This window comes from Polyodon spathula, chromosome 8, assembly GCF_017654505.1.
Source record: "Polyodon spathula isolate WHYD16114869_AA chromosome 8, ASM1765450v1, whole genome shotgun sequence".
In the NCBI taxonomy this organism is placed as follows: Eukaryota; Metazoa; Chordata; class Actinopteri; order Acipenseriformes; family Polyodontidae; genus Polyodon; species Polyodon spathula.
In genome coordinates, this window is record NC_054541.1 from 6,600,342 (window position 1) to 6,619,028 (window position 18,687).

General features: G+C 36.4%; 1 protein-coding gene across 1 annotated transcript in view; it reads right to left on the bottom strand.

Annotated features, from left to right (window-relative positions):
* The window catches only part of LOC121319256 (phosphatidylinositol 3,4,5-trisphosphate-dependent Rac exchanger 1 protein-like), a 112,389-nt gene that overhangs the window by 58,950 nt on the left and 34,752 nt on the right, over nt 1–18,687 (bottom strand). Inside the window, exons 4-8 of the mRNA XM_041256486.1 lie at nt 15,455–15,559; nt 14,994–15,095; nt 13,273–13,434; nt 3,885–4,018; nt 3,243–3,358 (exon numbers count right to left, since the gene is read on the bottom strand). Coding sequence (XP_041112420.1) covers nt 3,243–3,358; nt 3,885–4,018; nt 13,273–13,434; nt 14,994–15,095; nt 15,455–15,559 — 619 coding nt within the window. The remainder of the gene's footprint in view (nt 1–3,242; nt 3,359–3,884; nt 4,019–13,272; nt 13,435–14,993; nt 15,096–15,454; nt 15,560–18,687) is intronic.

The following is an 18,687-nucleotide window of genomic DNA, read 5'->3' on the forward strand; positions in this document are numbered from 1 at the left end:
GTTGGCAATATGTACAGATATTCCCAGAAACCAACAAAAACTAATTTAAGGAAGCCTAACCCCATGTTAAGAAAGTCTCCCTCAGCCAACATCATAAACTCGTACTGCATTGTGAAAGGGAAAAGAACAGTTTAGAAGTTGCTATTGCAGAAATGCAGCCCTCTTAAAGAATATGAAAGGGTGAGCATATTTAAACCTTGGTGCTTTCCAGAGTAATGGCTTCTCGATTATGTGGAAAAAGTAATTGAACACTGAAATAGATTATTTAAGCTAAGACCTTGCAATTCACAAGGGGGGTAATACATTAAGAGCAGTCTTCTGTCTTTGGTCCGGCCACCAAGGATTTACTTTCATTAGGACTGATAAGAATGCCCCCTCCAGGGAATTATCCTGGAGGCAATAATTTTAGGGCTTATGAACTACGACCCATGTGGTCATATTTGCAGGTGATATTTGTTTTGAAATGACTTGCTATTCTTGCTATTACTAATGTGCCACTAATAAGAGGTAGCAGTTCACATAGAATGTAACACAGGAGGCTCTATACCAGATAGAGCTTCCTAAGTACATATATGTTTTTTTTTTGTTTTTTTTTTCCATTCTCTTTACACATATACTTGTATTGCACAAGGCTAGTGCTGACACCTAACAATACTGTGTTGACCAGGGGATGTCTGGCTTGTCAAAAGCACAGCACCAGCCCTTTATATATTCATAAAGACATTCTCATAATGAATGAATGAACTTCACTGTATAGCGTGACTATAATCTGAGTGCTGGGACCGGTACTGGAAAATGTATTTATGGTTTGCAGACTCAGCAAAAGTCCTCCTCATTTCATCCTCTTGGTTTATGACACGCTCATGGGATGAGATTTAAAGCAGGAATATCGGACAGATTTCAAGCAGCGCATAAGAGGAGCTGTCGAAGGGTCTGGGGCATCATTTCATTCTCAACACAAAGAATTTTTAATCCAATTCAAAATGGAACTGTATCCATCAATATCTGTACCAAATCAATAGTAAAACAGCTGGATGACAAATCTAACCACCTTTGTATTCATTTCGGACTAGATGTTTAAAACTATTTTGTCCTGTAATTTTTTTTTTTTTTTTTCCTGTTTGTTAATATTAGTGTTCTCAAAAGGCACCGGTTAAGCTACACACAGTACAGGCTGGCACAATGTTAGCTCCAAAGAGCATCAAACTCTTATTAACATGTCTCTGCCTGTGCTTTTCCACTATACAGGCATATAAACAGGTATTAAAAGCTTCCTCTGTTGCCAAAGTGAAAGTAAGTCCAGAAAAACTAAATGCTCCCTCAAAACCCTGGCCACGTCAAAGAGCCTCTGTCATTGAGGATAAAACACAGAGAAACCATCGCTTTTAAATCAAAGAGGTTCATTTTTTTCAGAACTCTTACTCTGGATTTGAACCAGGGATTTCCCTGGAACCTGACAGCACTGAAACCATGGAAACCACGGAATGAATACATGCACTGTGGTGTTGCCATACAGTAGCATTTCAGTTACAGGTACTGGTGGATCCCCCGCCCCATTGAAAATACAGTGAAAGCCAAGCTCAACAGAATCCCTAGAGCACATTATTCTGAAGGTTGAAAAGCCATTCAGAGAAAAGTCCTCAGAGATGCAATCTAATTTACAGAGGTTACTTGACGTCAAATAACGGCAGGAATACAATAAAATAAATATAAGTAAGTATGGTAGGAGTGCTCCTTTGTGGAGATCATTAAAAGACATGATGTGATGCTTTTTAGAGGGGGGGGGGTGTGGGGGACTATACAAAGTTAGGCTGCTTTTGATACATAATCAATAGGCAAGAATTGCTGGAGGGAGCAACATTCTTGTCAATAAAGCAGATGTGGTAAAGCTTTGGAAGTTCAACCAGTTTTCCTTAAGAAAGAATTTCCATGACCATTGATCATTGTCTTTAAAATACCATCTCTATAAATCAGCAATTGCAATGTGTGGTTAGTTAAGCAACTTTGAATCATGTGTGATTCGTTGCTTGTCCTTGGTCTCAGTAAAATATATCTTGATTCGCTCTGAAAATAAATGAATGCAAATGCATTTTCAATGATAATATGGTCCTCATTTGGCATTTTTGGACTAATAATTACATAGCACGTTTCATGTAATCACAAAATATACATTTGTATGCTGTAAACAGTACATTGTTTTTGCAACTTGGATTTAGATAATAATAAAAGACCAACATCTAGCATCTACAACAGTGTCTTTATACTGCTACTTCTGTTACTAAAAAAAAAAAAAAATCTATTTTTATGATGCACTGAGTTGGCAAGATGTTTTTCTTTGTGGTCTACTGAAACTTCACAGCATTCAGACGGCACAGAAAACTTCACAAGTTCAGAGTTGCCAACTGTGATGCAGTGAGAAGAGTTCTACAGGTGAAACCGATAGCACTTCCTGTGATGTATCTTACCTTCAGCCACACTGACAGACACTAGATTATACAGCACAGCCATGACTTTGTTCCTTAGTAACACTGTTCCTTAGTAACACCATCTCCGAGACAAACCCATCGTGTACATAAACAAGATTCAGACACTAGGTCTACAAGGTGTTGTAAACAGATCATTTATAAATATCTTAGAGATTATATTGCATCGCTAGTGTCAGACATTTCACAAATGGAACATTACATTTGGAGTTATGACCAAGGGACAGTTCTTTGAACCATTAAATAAGCTACCATAACAAGGCAACACTTTCCTATACTGTATCTACAAAAGGGAATTACAGAACTGTTAAGTAGCACTGTCTTTTGTGTTATGCGGTGTGACCATTTGCTGACTAAACATCTTGGTATCCCTGAATAGAAATACACTTTCAATTTTTAAATTAATAAAAAATACAAGAAAAGACATTTTTGTACTTCCATATATTTTATAATTGAGCTCTTCGTTACTGCAAACTCCACCCACAAAACAGAACAGGATCACTTCAGTGAGTCTTGTTGATTCAATGAGTCTTGTTCTGCTTTGATCATTACCTGACTACAGAAAGAGGCAACATCTGTTTAGATACTGTCTTCTCAGAGCTCCCTGGGGTTTCATCTTCTTAATAAGTATCTTTGTAACAGCACATATTCAATTATAGGACAAGTGAAGAAAAAGGTAAGACAAGACCATAAGTAGCAGATGAAATAATAATCTATCCACAGACTAGTCCCGTTCCTAGTGATACTTCAGAGACATACCTGTCCCATCTTCCACATTCTCCACCTCCATCACCTCTGTGTTTATTCTCCCTCTGAACAAATAGAGAGGTCCATTCATCGACTTTGTCCTTTTAATTGATTTCTTCCCTGCAACTCTGCACAGTAAGTTTGGAAATATACATTTTAGTACCCAGGAATCCATTACATTTGTATATTTTTTCTAGTTATGTATAATTTATATATATATATATATATATATAATATATATATATATATATATATATATATATATATATATATATATATATATATGCTGAAAACCAACCCCCACCATTCCAGCTGTTGTTATGCAGCATGTGCAATCCAATTTGCTCTTATGTCATGCGTGAGTAGAACATTCCACTATAGATCATTACCTATTAACTATAACCCAAGGGAAATTCCTTCTATGAGTCTCTTCAGGTACCTTTCTGGGTTAAGAGAACAGCTGCCGCATACTGATGAAGGAACAAAGAGGCAAAACATGCCCATACCCATGGAGTGTACATGACTAGAATGTCGAATGATGCAAACAGAATAGTCTGGATTCCGTTTTAAGAGAAAATCCGGAATCAGGGCTGTGTGTATCACATTGTGTTTCTTAATTAACTGTGTGCCCAACAAGAATCAGGCATACTGTACCTTGATTTCCGTTTACAGTAGACTAGGAGATTGTCAAACAGGAAGAATACTCTCTCTTGAATGTTTCCTGCAGAAATCTTCAGTAAAGTACCATGGAGTAAGGGCTCTGTGCAAATATCAGTCAGATTGGTACCCTGCAAATTAAAACAAAACACATATTACAAACAGAACTATTCATTCATTAGGTTGCAGTAGTTTATGATAATGGTATACTAATGGTTGTGTTTTCACTCTTCTGGAATAAACTTTCATTTAGAGAACAGATTCTACTAAAAATGTAAAGACACATATTTAGAACCAGTTACCTCTTGATAAGAAGTCATACACATAATTTGAAAACATATTATATGATAGTTCCATTTAAGGAGCTTTGAATTAGTCTCTCTTGTTAAATTATAACTGAAGTTAAGCATAAGTGGCAGAAGGATTTAATAAAATTGTAATGTCCCTAATTTTTCTTCTTAACTCTAAAATCAGTTTGTTTTTTAGTTCCATCTAACAGCAATTTAACAGGCATTTAACAGTCTGCTAAAACACTGACAGGAAATCCTGTGCATCTTTCTGTTGGCAATCATCCATACCTCCCTAAAACAGCATGTCCATAGAGTTTGGTTTATTAAATATGTATAACTAATTGTAAATGCCAAAATCCTGGTAAAATAAAGAAATAAGCTGATCCCAATGGGTTTTGTAAAGCAGGTTCAATACAGCATGATCAACAGGCATATTCTGAAAGTGAAAATTGACTAATGCTTGATAATCATGTGTAGGTTTCATTTACAGGATGTGTGTTTCTATGAGGCCCAAGAGTTCTGTTTTTGTTTTATTTAAGCATGTGCTTGATTTCCCCTTTTTGCCTTTAGTTTCCACGTATAACACTTCTTTAAATAACGATCAAATGTGTCATCTCTGTACAAAATCACAGGTACCGTGGCCCACAAAAAGGGGAAAGAAAAAATGATGCCTCAGTATTAGACACCAGAAAACGGATCGATTACTGGAGCCGACTGTGCACCTCCCTAAAACCAAAGGCGACATACATTCCTTAATGCATTCATTTTACAGTCAGCGTTGCTTTCATTTTATCCAGAGCGCTATTGTGTGTATTATCTTAGGGGTAGAACATACTCAGATTGCAAAAGTTCAATCAAAACCTCAGCTCCAAGGAGAGAAATAAGATATTCTTATTGCAAAGCAGTATGAGACATTAATGCTTTGGTTAAATTAGGAAGCAGAGGCACGGGAGTCATACTAAAGGCTGTAATGGCTGAAACTTCTCTGCAAAGGGAATCTGACTTGGTTCCTCGATCACTGCCTAATTCTGCTGATCTTAATCTTTACTTGACAAGCAGTTCATGTAGTCAGTCTGGATCAAAGCAACAGTAGCTGAATCAATCTTTCTGCAAGACCTCCTGCATATTCCACATCCTGTCTAGTTACAGTGGTGTGTGCAGAATGAGAGGTAAAGGGGTTACTGCAGTTACCCCAAGTTCTGAGCCAAGAACCAGCAACTCGAAGAGTTAACGTAATAAATTGTGCTGAACCAGCTTTGCTTTTTTACATTCCAAAACAAAAATGGAAAAGTTTACTGAATTCATGTGACCATTCTGATATTTTCTGCTGAGGAAGTCACTTTCATTTAGGAAGCTGAACACATATAAGATCCTCTATAACTGCTGCGGATGCACCGAATACAGGATTCAGTTTCGGATTTGGCCTGAATGCCTAAATTTTGAGAAGGGTTCGGATTCTGACGAATACTTAGGATTCGGTGAAACGAATCCGAATCCATTATCTGCCCAGACGCACATCCAATTTAAAACATGCTAATGTGTGCAGTTCTTTAAATAAAAGACATGAATCCAGTATTGAACAAAATTATTGTATTTAATAACAAGAACACGTTTGATGAACTCTGTCGCAGCTCTCAACTCCCTAAATTACTGGTGGCGCATACACTAAACACATCACTCAGATGCTGAATGCAAACACTTTCATGGAGTAAAGTTACACAGTAAACCTGTAATACATATTAATGACAAACTATTGTAGACTTTTGTGCCATGTTGCTTTGTCTGTCAAACGTATTCTAGAGATAATACTGAGAAAAAAATCGGTGCACAGAAATATATATATTTTACAACTTTACAACTGTCAGATGTGCAAGTCGTTGTTGTAAATTAAATTATGTGTGTCACAAAGACGGCTGTAGTCGGTGACGTCAGACCATAAACAGGAACCAGGAAATAAACAACAGAGAGGTGGAGTTGGGTGGAGCTGAGCGATTAGTTTCGCTCAGCATGGGGTGAATGAACAGAACAGTAAATAAAAAGGTTGTAACAAACAAAAACACAGGACACGGCACTTTCGCCAAATTAAAGAGACAAACAAAATGGACTACACAGACAAACACAGTGATCTGATAATTTAACTATTATTTTTATTGTTACCTCTGTCTCCAATCCCATACTCCACTCACCGAACACACAACCCAGAGTGAGTGAAAACATGCTGCTTTTATGCAGCTGTACCGAGACTCAACTGCTAATCAATCATTCAATTGGAGTCGCGGTACAACTGCATGTGAATTAATAAAGTGCAATTCCCCATGCTCACATATTATTACATTTTACTTGCACGTGAAGTGCTGTGCAATCCTCGTGCCTAAATACAAATATACATTTTAAACACTCGTGTTACACAGACCCATTTATATCCCGTGTACCAATGACTATACACCAACATTAACACACAACATATAACACAAAACAGAGGGGCGGGGCATTTTGCCACAAGTTGAACCACTTGGGGACTGTTGTGCTTTATTAAAATATTTTTATGCCGTAGCCTATTTGATATGTGTTATACACACGGTGGACTTAAATCAACGTGGGTTTTATTTCGTTAATTTCGGAAATTTTTTCCTCATAGCTTTCAGCTCAGGTGACACAGGTTGAAACATCATTAAAGACAATAGAGGGTTAGACAAAGACGCAGCTCTTCTTTCTTGTAAAGGTAAAGTAAATGGTTCTGTATTTTGAAGTTTCTGTTGTGGGGAAGGGGGCTAGCGGTAAACTGTGTACTTTTCAAACTGAAATCTTAGTCAGGAATATATTTCCATTCAGTAATAAAAATACTATTAACTTAAAGGCTCAAAACTATAGATTGTGTGCGTCCTTGTTAGTAGCTGCCAGTCTGTTTTTCATTCAACTTCAGTTTTCTTGACAGTTTTTGTAGATTCGGTATTGGGTTCGGTATTGGGCCAAATCTTTTGAGATGGATTCTGTATTGGGTGCATTCAGTGCATCCCTAATAACTGCACAGACGAACACTAAGCTAACATTAGAAAAGGTGAATTTTATATATATATATATATATATGTAGTGTATCTAGCAAGTATTCATGCCCCTTGGATATTTTCAGTGTATTATGTTACAACCTGACATCTTGATGCATTTAAATTGGATTTATTTTTCCTTTGACCCCCTGAGTCAATACTTGGTAGAACCACCTTTGGCAGCAATTACAGCTGTGAGTCTTTTGGGGTTAGTCTCTACCAGGTTTGCACATCTGGATCGTGCATTATTCGTCCGTTCTTCTTGGCAAAACTAATCAAGCTCTGTCAAGTTGGATGGGGATCGTTGGAGGACAGCAATCTTGGAGGACAGCAATCAAGTCTTGCTACAGATTCTCAATCGGATTCAAGTCCGGGCTTTGACTGGGCCACTCTAGGACATTCACTTTCTTTTTTTTAAGCCACTCCAGTGTCGCTTTGGCTGTGTGCTTGGGGTCATTGTCTTGCTGAAAGGTGAATCTCCGTCCCAGTCTTAGGTCTTTTGCAGACTGAAACAGATTTTCCTCAAAGATTTACCTGTATTTAGCTCCATCCATTTTGCCCTCTACCTTGACAATCTTCCCAGTTCCTACCGATGAAAAGCATCCCCAAAGCATGATGCTGCCACCACCATGCTTCACAGTAGGGATGTTGTTACCTGGGTGATGTGCTGAGTTGGGTTTGCACCAGACATAACGTTTGCATTTAGGCCAAATTTAGTTTTTGTGTAATCGGACCACAGAATCTTTTGCCACATGTTTTCAGAGCCTCCCACATGCCTTTTTGCAAATTCCAAGCAGGATTTTACATGGGCTTTTTTTCAGAAATGGCTTCCTTATTGCCACTCTTCAATACAGACCAGATTTGTGGAGTACCTCAACTATTGTTGACACATAGACAATTTCTCCCATCTCAGCCATGGAATGCTGTAGGTCTTTCACAGTTGTCATTGGCCTCTTGGTGGCTTCTCTGACCAATGCCCTTCTTACCTGGCTGCTCAGTTTGGGAGGGCGGCCTGCTCTAAGCAGATTCTGGGTGGTGCCGTATATCTTACACTTAATGATCAATTTACTGTGCTCCAAGGGATATTGAATCCCTTTGAAATCTTTTTATATCCCTCCCCTGATCTGTACCTTTCCATAACTTTATCCCAGAGTTGTTTTAAAAGCTCCTTGGTCTTCCTGGTAGTATCTTTGCTTTAAATGCACTTCCCAACTGTGGGACCCATTTATTTAATCTGAAATCATGTGAACCACTTTTATTGGACTCCATTTAACTTAAAAATGTGAATTCTGAAGGCAGTTGGTTGCACCTGAGCTTATTTAGGAGTGTCACAGCAAAGGGGGTGAACACTTATCGAATGAAGACTTTTCAGGTTTTTTTTTTTGATTGATTTGTTTTTTCACCCCCCTTCCCCCATTTTTTCACACATTAAAAGTGTTGAGTAGGTTGTGTAAATCAAAGGAAAAAAATCCCATTTAAATGCATCAAGATTTCAGTTTGTAACACAACAAACTGTCCAAGGGGGTGAATAAAACGTCCAAAGGGGTGAATACTTCCTATAGGCACTGTAGGCATATATATATATATATATATATATATATATATATATATATATATATATATATATATATATATATATATATATATATATAATTTTATGCAGGCTAGTTGCCAGATACTCAACAGTTTTTGTAGCACAATCAGCTGTGATATAAAACAGAAGTTTACCTGGGGTAGGAAAAGGAGGCAAGGAAATGGTGGGTTTTAACAGCTAGACAATACGTTTTGGCAGCTTCTCTGAAAATTCTGAGATCGTGACTTCATCCAATAAAAGGATCTGGATCCACATCATTGTATAAGAAATTTAGGACATTTAATCCAGATCGTCTAATGAAGTTTTTTATAATAACCTTCATAGTCCGCCAACTTTCTAACATAAAAATGCACAAAAAACTCAAAGAAAGAGGCACAAAAGTATAAACAGCTGTTGGATTGAGGTCAGATGTGTAGACTAACTGAATCAGCCAGTTTCTATTGTAGGACGTATACGATAGTGACAAACTGAGCTTCCACTCCTAACGAGTTTAATAGAGCGCTTTCAAAAATGATCATGTGTATATAATTTACATCCCAGTTCAAAGGAATATGTCTTTGGTTAGTGGTGGTTCTTAATGTTGCAGATGTTCTCAGATATTCTTTGATACAGGACAAGAGTGTGACATCATTTAAAAGTGGCTGTATTGGAGCAGTAAACTCATGACACCCACGACTGATCACCCCTTCCCAATGAGGCAATTCCTTTGACCTTTTATAAAAGGTCAGACAGTCATCTACTGCATATGAAATAATTTATGTATCTAAATGTGTGTGTGTGTGCGCGTGTGTGTATATATATATATATATATATATATATATATATATATATATATTATATATATATATATATATAATAAATAAAGCAATACATAATACTGTACTGCTGTTTTATGCATTTTTTAACTTTTTAAATATCTTATTTTCATCATTTAGAACTTCAAAAATGTATGACATGCATACTATAATGCCAAATGTGTTCTCTCCTTTACTACTACAGCTTTATAACAAAAAAAAATCTTTATGATGTGCTTGACAGTGCTGTGTGGTGCCTAGAGTTTTCACACTTATGTCTTGCCAAGATATCAACGCAATGGTGCTACTTATGAATAACAGTGAGCTGGATCATTATTATTCAGATGTGTGCAAATATACTGTATTTTTGTGTTTTTTATTTATCTCCATTTGACCTCTGCCACTATGTATGGAATAATATAGTGGCAACAAAGCAACTTCAGTAACGGAACTGAGATATGCTGTGTTGGAGCAGAACATAGCATATAAATTCAATTATTCAAATCCCAGCAGTATAACTGCATGGCTATAATTACATGTTTCGCACTGTAACTGCATGGTAGAGGGTATATTTACACGGTTTGGATCGGATTCCTGCTGGTGCTGTGCAATAAATGAACTTATATCTGTGCTACAATTGAATAAAACCTGCTGTTTTCAGGGTAGATTTGCTTTATGGCCATTGCTATGGCTCTCCACGCTGTAACTTAAAAGGCAAGCACACACTACTGCAGGGGTCACCAACCTGTCTCCCGTGAGCCATACTTGGCTCTTCTGACAAAATAGGTCTCTCTTAGTCATTCACAGAAATGTACTTTTGCTCATCACATACTACCTCACTGATATTTACATCCACCTACCCCCTCCTCTTATTGGAGTTTCTATCCCTGCAGTCTGTTTTACCATGTATAGGGTTCGATTTGCTGTCAAGACTGTTTTTTTGCAAACCACTTGCTATTAAGTTTCTGTTCAGTTTGGCTCTACTGCACAAAAAGGTTGCCGACCCCTGCACTAGTGCATTTTCTGTAACTAAAATCACATTCTGTGTGAGAAGTAAACTTTAACGAGTGTGGAGTGTGGAGAATTCGTCAGGTTCATCAGCTCTGAATTTAAAGGACCTAAATGAGGTTGTATTCCTGCTAGTTAGAACCCAGGAACAGTTCCTAACTGCTGCTGTTTGGGCAGTGTCTCTGATAGGCTGATTTGCTGTTTGTTATAGTTATGTTGACTGAGTTGCAGTAGATTCTAGGCTTAGCATAGTACACAATTAGCTCGTCCTTTTTGAAATATTTCTGAATGAAAAGGAAAAAAAAAAAATCTAATCTAAATAGTAATAAATTGCATTGGTGTAACCTGCACATCAGCTATTAAAAAAAAAATAACAACATTAACATGAACATGAACTGAAATGTGTTGACCAGAGGACTGTTTGCAAATCACGTTCATTCATCTTGGTAAATCTATTCTTTAAATCATACTGTACCCTTTTATCAATATCAAAAGCATACAACTGAGGAACCACAAAAATGGTTTAAATTAAGTGGTACAGCCATACACTCTACAGTAAAGATTTACAGGAAGATCTCTCTTCAACGTCAACCATGACCTGTGACTTCATTACAGTACACCACTTACACTAAATATGAAAAGGAAGAGAAAAATGAAGGTCAGCATTAACACATAAGTCAAAGGGATAGTTGTATAGAAAACTAGGAAGTGGTACTCCTAGTTAATGGTAGTATCTATCAGAAACTTGTACTTTAAATAGATTTAAGATGCAAAGCTTTAGTGACAATTAAATGGATACCTGCAAAAGAATGTTTTCAGTCAGGTCAAAGAATCAGATTAATTATATATATATATATATATATATATATATATATATATATATATATATATATATATATATATATATATATAAGCACACACACACATACATTTACTCCATGTTAACAGTGCCTATATTACAATACTGTGCATAATGTTTCTATATATTGTCTGACAAAAAATGGATAGTCAAGTATCACAAACTTATATTAAACATCAGATTTCAGAGGTGCAAATGTACATGTTGATTCTATCATAAAGACTACAAATAATGCAGACACCCGCACACAATCACAACGAAACAGCCTGCTATTGGAAAGACTATCACAAATAATTCCATAGAGAATTGCAAATGCAGACCATGCATGAAACATGCAACAGCTTTTGATGACTTTTAATGAACCAGAAAAAACGACTTCCCTTTCTGTCAGCATTTCCACGGCCTTGTTCCTTCTTCACAAGGTCTACATTTCTATCACTTTACAATGAAGAACATCTATTGTACAGGCTCTGTGCTTTAAAGAATGTGAAATGTGTGTGACTGTATTCATTTTCTCTTTTCCCTGTTTAACCAAATGGTTCATGACTTTTTTTTATGATGCTTAGAGACGATGATCGTCATAATTAAAGCTTTTTAAAAACTTGATGCAATCACCTACCAAACAGATGAAATGCAATCCACATCAGTATACATCTATCCATGTCTATCATGCACTCCTGTTCAAACCTTGACAAACTGGAACTGCATAGGACTTCACACTGAATAACAAACTCCTGTTGTATCCTGAATCAGTACCATGATGCAGCAGTGATTACAATGTCTGTGTGCCAGCATGACAGTGCAAGAGATGAGTAACTTTAAGCTTACAAGCCTGTGTTAAGACATGACACCTTGAAAAGCAGACACTTTGACTGTCAACCACAAACCAGCTGTTAACTTTGCTGGGCGCCGAGTACAGAGAGTGGATTGCACCTATCATTGCAATGTATCATTGCTGTTTTGGAAGCAAGAACTTCAACTGTTACATTTCGAAAGATAATATGCACGATCACCAATTTCTGTGTATTATACACAAGTTGTACATTAAATGAGTTGTGCAGTATACTATTCTACACTGTATATGATGGTGTTTTCAATTATACAAGAGGTGCACATTATACAAAAGGTGTAAGCAAAGGCAGCTCAGCACATTTGGGTTATACATCAAGTGTGCATTATATGTAGAAGATTAGGGTACCTGTACTCCTAGAACCAATGTGCATTGTGTAAGACAAACAAGTACGAGTGATGTTCTTTTACAACTACTGACAGTAGTATCTAAATAGTCAATTTAATCTTTGTTTTTGAATTAAGGGTACATACGTCCTATTGAAAATATCTGAATACAGCTAAGTGTTAAATTAAACAGTAACTAAATGAAGCCTGTATTGGGATTCAGACTATCATGTTGTAGGGCAAAAATGTTTAAAAACATAAAACCCAAGAAATTCAGCTTGTCCCAACAATATCCAACAAGAGCAACACAACAGAGAAACTGGCACGAGCATTGTTTTTTTTGTTTTTGTTTTTTTTAAATGCTTTTTTTTTTCTATTTGTTTATTGTTTAGTTGAAGTCCGTTTTGATGCTGAAATTATATTCAAACTCTGAACTTGGCCTAGAATAAAAAAAGTATTAGTTACTGGATAATGTATTACAGAACCTAATCTCTCGAAATAAGGTGTCTGACAAGAAAGTGAGTGCGGCAAATTGAGGCAAAAATAAATGTGTTAATATATGTAGATCACACCAGTTGATGGGTTTAGACACATAATACTGATAGTAATTAGCATCTCACCTCCCATCCTTCAATGTGTGACTGGAGCTGTTCCAAGGCCTCCAGCTTTTCCATCTGTCTCTTGGTCTCGTTGATGTTAGAGCACACCGTCTTCATGGCTTGAAGTGCTTGCTCCACTGCGGGACAATCAGCATGCTTTTTGGGGGTCCTTTTCAGCAACTCCTGCAAAACATTCAGCAGAACTGGAAGTCAAGAAGCGTAAGACCATTTATTTAAAACGTACTTGACATTTTATACATTCTATTATTGTAATACAGCAGGAGTAAACAGTTTCTTGCACTGAATAATAAAAAAATGCTTGAACTGGACTAAAACTGCAGTCCTGTCCCTGCCATGTACTTACACTTAAAAGGAAAGATAACTACGATGTACTTGCACCAATAGTGTCAAATTATGTTTTCTACAGTTTCTAACAAAACATTATTTTAAAGACCATCTCAAGTACAAGCACCCATTAAAAAACAATGACATTTTAATAAAAAAGTCATGCATATTAAATAGGAAAAATAAAAACTAAATGCAAACAATATATATTTCTAGCTTTTAACTCATTCCAATGGTTCATGTTGTATTTTCCTGAGATGAACAAATTACACAGGTATTTCGTAATTAGCATCAAAAGCTTTTGCAACACATTAAAGTCACATAAAGAATCTCAGACACAGATACAAGTTAGAAGGAGAGTAGGATGATGAATCAGATCATTTCAAGAACAAAAGAAAGAGACGCCACTTCATTTTGACAAACTGAAATGCATCTCAAATGTACTTGTGTATGTAGTGTGGTTGCTATAGATATATACCAATCCATTTAATGAAATGTTCCCCATTACTGTTGGGTCACTGTGTTCTTGAAACCTATGGGGGGATTTTATGAGTAAATAGTGGCAGATCTAAATACTGTGACTCTTTCACTTGCACTGGGGTGATTTAAGGATCCAAAGTACTACAATAATTTACATACAATAAAAAAGTGATATCAGGTCTATACATTTTAGAGCATCAGCAAGATCCACCAGTGTTAAGATTTTTTAAATATATCCCCTAGTCTGAAATCCTTAGTAATTTTTATGTCACATTTCATCACCAGCTAAAACATACATATATCTACATGTATATGTCTATCTACAGGTGGACACGAGAAAGGAAATCTGTTCCATTAGGAGAACAGGAGGAGTTCACACATCCAAACAGGCTCGTCACTGGACACAGAGCTGGATCCTATACAGGGAGCTGACGGTTTGTAAGCTTATTTGAACCAAAAGTGAATCCACTGAGAGAACATTTGATTTCCTTTTGCTTTAGTGTGGAATGGGGTTGGGCATTATCTACGCAATGTTTGCTTTTCTTTAGCAGAGACACAAAAAACATTATCTAAAATTGTAAGGTATTACATACAAATGTATGTTCTAATTAATATATGATGATTTAGTGTAAAGTATAATTGAAGTTGTTTGTACAAATTAATTTGTATGATAACCTCCCAACATTCATTTTCCTCTCTATCCTGCGTGTACCTGGTTGCTATCCAACTGCACAGCCACAGAGGCTTATGTGTTTCTCGCCAATCACATGGTTTATCAAGCTTTATTCTCAACATAAAGTTCTTGTTTGACATCATAAAGGCTGTCTCAGGCTACAGTATTTATAGAGTAACTGACTAGTTATATTGGCAAAGTGTAAAATGTGATTTGAAATTCCAAAAGAAAAATAACTCCCTACCTTGAGCAGGAGGGGGTATTTGCAGATTCTCTGGATCGGTGACAGAAGATGACCCTCCAGTGGGACGTCAGTTGTCTTTTTCCCTCCCAACAGCATGCAATGCTAAAGAAAAAAGAATCCCGCCACATAAAAAAAAGTCGTTACGTCAAAGCTTTTCCATCCATTGAGCTAAATAAAATTTAATTGCTAAGGTTCAGTAATCTCACAATACATTGTAACACTACTAAGGCAGACCATGCCAAACTGAAATAAACCGACAAACATTTGTAATTGAATATAAGCAAATCTATTTATTGTTCTCAAATAAAGTTAAAATTGACTCCTTATCAAGACTGCATGGCATACTGTACTCTACAGTTTGTGTAAGTGCCACTGGGACTAGCAGGCTAATCACTGGTATTTTAATGATCAAAGGCAAGTGGTTTCTAGCCTCTCCCTCACACCCCATGTTGACTACTTACCAAAAGGAAGGTCCTCACAGTAGGCATTTTGTTGAGTTCCATTAGAAGCCTCAGAGCCTTTTCGTGGTTACTGCAGTACTCTTCATAAACACAGAATCTGTCTTTCTGAAATGACAATGAAGGAAAGTCATCATGAGATTCTATACAGTCTAGTTCAGGGGTGTCCAGTCACTGTCCTGGAGGGCCGTTCCACTCCAGGTTTAACAGGAAAAATGATATAATTAACTACGTCAGGATCTGGATGGAGGTTTGGCCTCCCCCTTATACATTAATATCTTAGGGTTTAGGAAAAGTAACAACATGCTGGCCAACTGTGACAAAACTCAGTAACAACATGCTTCATCACACCTTACCGAGTATAATCTGGGGGCATATGGAACGTATTTCTGTTCAATGTTCATCTTAGTGTGCACCTAAATAATATTTCACCTAAGATGAATCTACAGTAGTCCACTATTACAAGGACTCCACAGATGTAATTGTGAACTTCTTATGATTTTACAGCTGTGGTGGGTAATGCATTTTCCTTACATGTTTGTTTAAACAACCTTAGTAACAAATGAAGTACAGTACATTTAGTTAGGAGATACACATGCGTGACATCCCAAGAAACAAAGCCCTCTCACTAACGACCACTGTGTTTTCTACCACTATTAAACAGCTAAAAAGTAGAGCACTAAGTAGAAAACATGAACTACACAGATATACCAGGTGTGGGAAGCACAGCGCTGTCTGTTTCAGTTAACCTCACTACCAGATGGGGAGAGGCTTTGAATGTTACTTCTGCTGTCCTCAAAAACACTTACTGCAACCACAACTCTACCCTGGTATGCCTAAAGAATAGAATGGCTCAGCTAAGCAGCCTATAAGTGTAGGTGAAGCAGTTAAATGAGAGCTGTTAAACATTAGGTATATGCTGTTCAGATTTAACGAAAACTAACTTCCCAAAAGCAATAGAAGAGGGGAAGTAAATTAGAGGCAGCAATTAGTATAAATAACAGAGGGGCTGGTTCTCAATTGGCAGCATTAGAATAAATTATAGCAAGTGAAAAGGTTAGTGGATAGCAATACTGTCTCCCATGGATTCATGTTGAAGACATTATGTGACAAAGACGTTTCCAAACGAGGATTTTTTTTTTTTTTAAATCCTTGTAATATTGCTGTATTGTGCTTTTTTATTATTAAAGAAGACAGCATAACATAATATCCATTACTGTTATATCCGTACTGTTCACTTCCTAACACGATGGAGATGTTTAACATAATTTTCCTTTTTTTTTTTTTTTTTTTTTTAATAAGCATATTAAAGCATCGTCAAAGAAACATTTTTTCATGAATGAAACAGTATCTACAATAAAACCTGCAGTAAAATATGTAATGCTGTTTAAATTTATTTATTTATTTATTTATTTTAATTTAGCAACACAATTTAAAATTGATTTAATAAAAAATACCCTTGCCTATACTTGAAAAAACTAAAGTTCAGAATTTAAAGAAAAACACCTGTCAAACTCTTATTAATTACACAATTAGCCTTCCAGGCAAATATCACTTTCCAGTAAAAAAAAAAGTGTTTGGCAGAAAAAAGGGGCATTTCAAGCCTTGCAAATATTTAAAAAAAAAAAAAAAAAAAAAAAAATCCTCAAGCAGTACAGTAGGCAATCCCTGGAAAATTGAATTCCAAAGAAACTGTTATGTGATGATTTCCATGACAGAGAAAGGTAAAAATGGCTCTCTAGACATGTATACATATAAGTGTGACACATAGACATTCTGAGACTGTCGAACAAGTTTCATCACAAATGAATAAGTGCTTCTCTAGATATGTGTGAAAATTTGAAGTGTGACATGCTGTGCGTACAGAAGGATTTCGACTCCAAGGAACAGTTTGGCAGAAACTCAAATATACAGCATTGCTTTGTGAACATCTGTTTTGGCATAAGTTACTAAAAAGGGGGCATTAAAAATTAAAATACACGTAATAAAAATGTATTAAAAAAAAACAAACAAGACTCTTGCCAATGGTATTGCATGTTTCCGTCAATAATGCAAATCTAAATCATTTTCTTTGAAATTACTTTAAAAATCTAAACGTTTTAAATAAACGTAATAGAAATTCTGCATATTTGAAGGCAGAAAAAGCTTTTAAAAACTTTCCTCCACGTTGTTCTCACTAGATATTGTAAGAGCAATACCATTCCGGCAGGACTGAAATTAAACTTGATACAAAATAGCAATCGGTTTAGAGACGAAAAGTTTCATGAGGTGCAAAAAGATGAAGCCCACAGCCATTCCTGCCCGGGGAATCTAAATTAAAGATGAAAGGGTAATGCACCCTGACAGTTCAGAAAACACAGAACTCGAAAGACAGAACCTGCTGTATTTCTGCAGTACAGGAGGATAGTAAAACCAGGCTCTAGGAAGAACAAGGCTAGATTAACTGTAGCACACCTCAGAAAAAAAAAAAATAAACCCCAGATTATAAATATCTAAAATGCCAAGTCCGTCTGAGTTTGAACCTGATCAGTTCACACAGAGGCCATTCACTAAACTAAACATTTCAATAGGTGACCCGTAGAGTTGTGCTGGGTCTCTGATAAAAGAAATGAGTCTCTAAAAGTTACTGGGTCTATTTGAAGGATAAATAACTTTGTGGCATTCTGTGCGGTTTCAATGTAACAGATATAATACATAATGTACAAAATGTGCATTTACCTAACACACAATACATGCACTACAGTATGTTAAGAGCGCTGACAAGGAGTTACATCTTTTACAAACAACAACAAAATTAAATGCCATCTGAATTTCAATCCTGAAATACACAGTACATTTTGTAAACCTAGGTGACTCTCTGGCCAAACAAGTTGCTGCACAAACTGTTCCAGTTTCCTGGAATGCTGCATGAGGCAATCATTTAGAAGGCTCAAGGGAGGCTGATTTGTTTAGAAAAAGCCAGGCTAAACTTCAAAAGTACTTTTAGGTAAAATGTTGAATTTGTTATGACCAATAGCAAAGACAACTCATTGTATATAATTCACTTTGGTATGTTTTAAAAGGAAATGTATAAATACACACACATACTCTGTGTATGTGTTATATATACCCACAGTTCTATAGTTACTGCTTTCTTTAAAACCTGCATGCGATTTTAAGTCATATGTGCACTTTAAACTCCAATATAGTATGTGATACTTTAAGATGTTCTGAAGTTAGGGGGCACACATCATTGT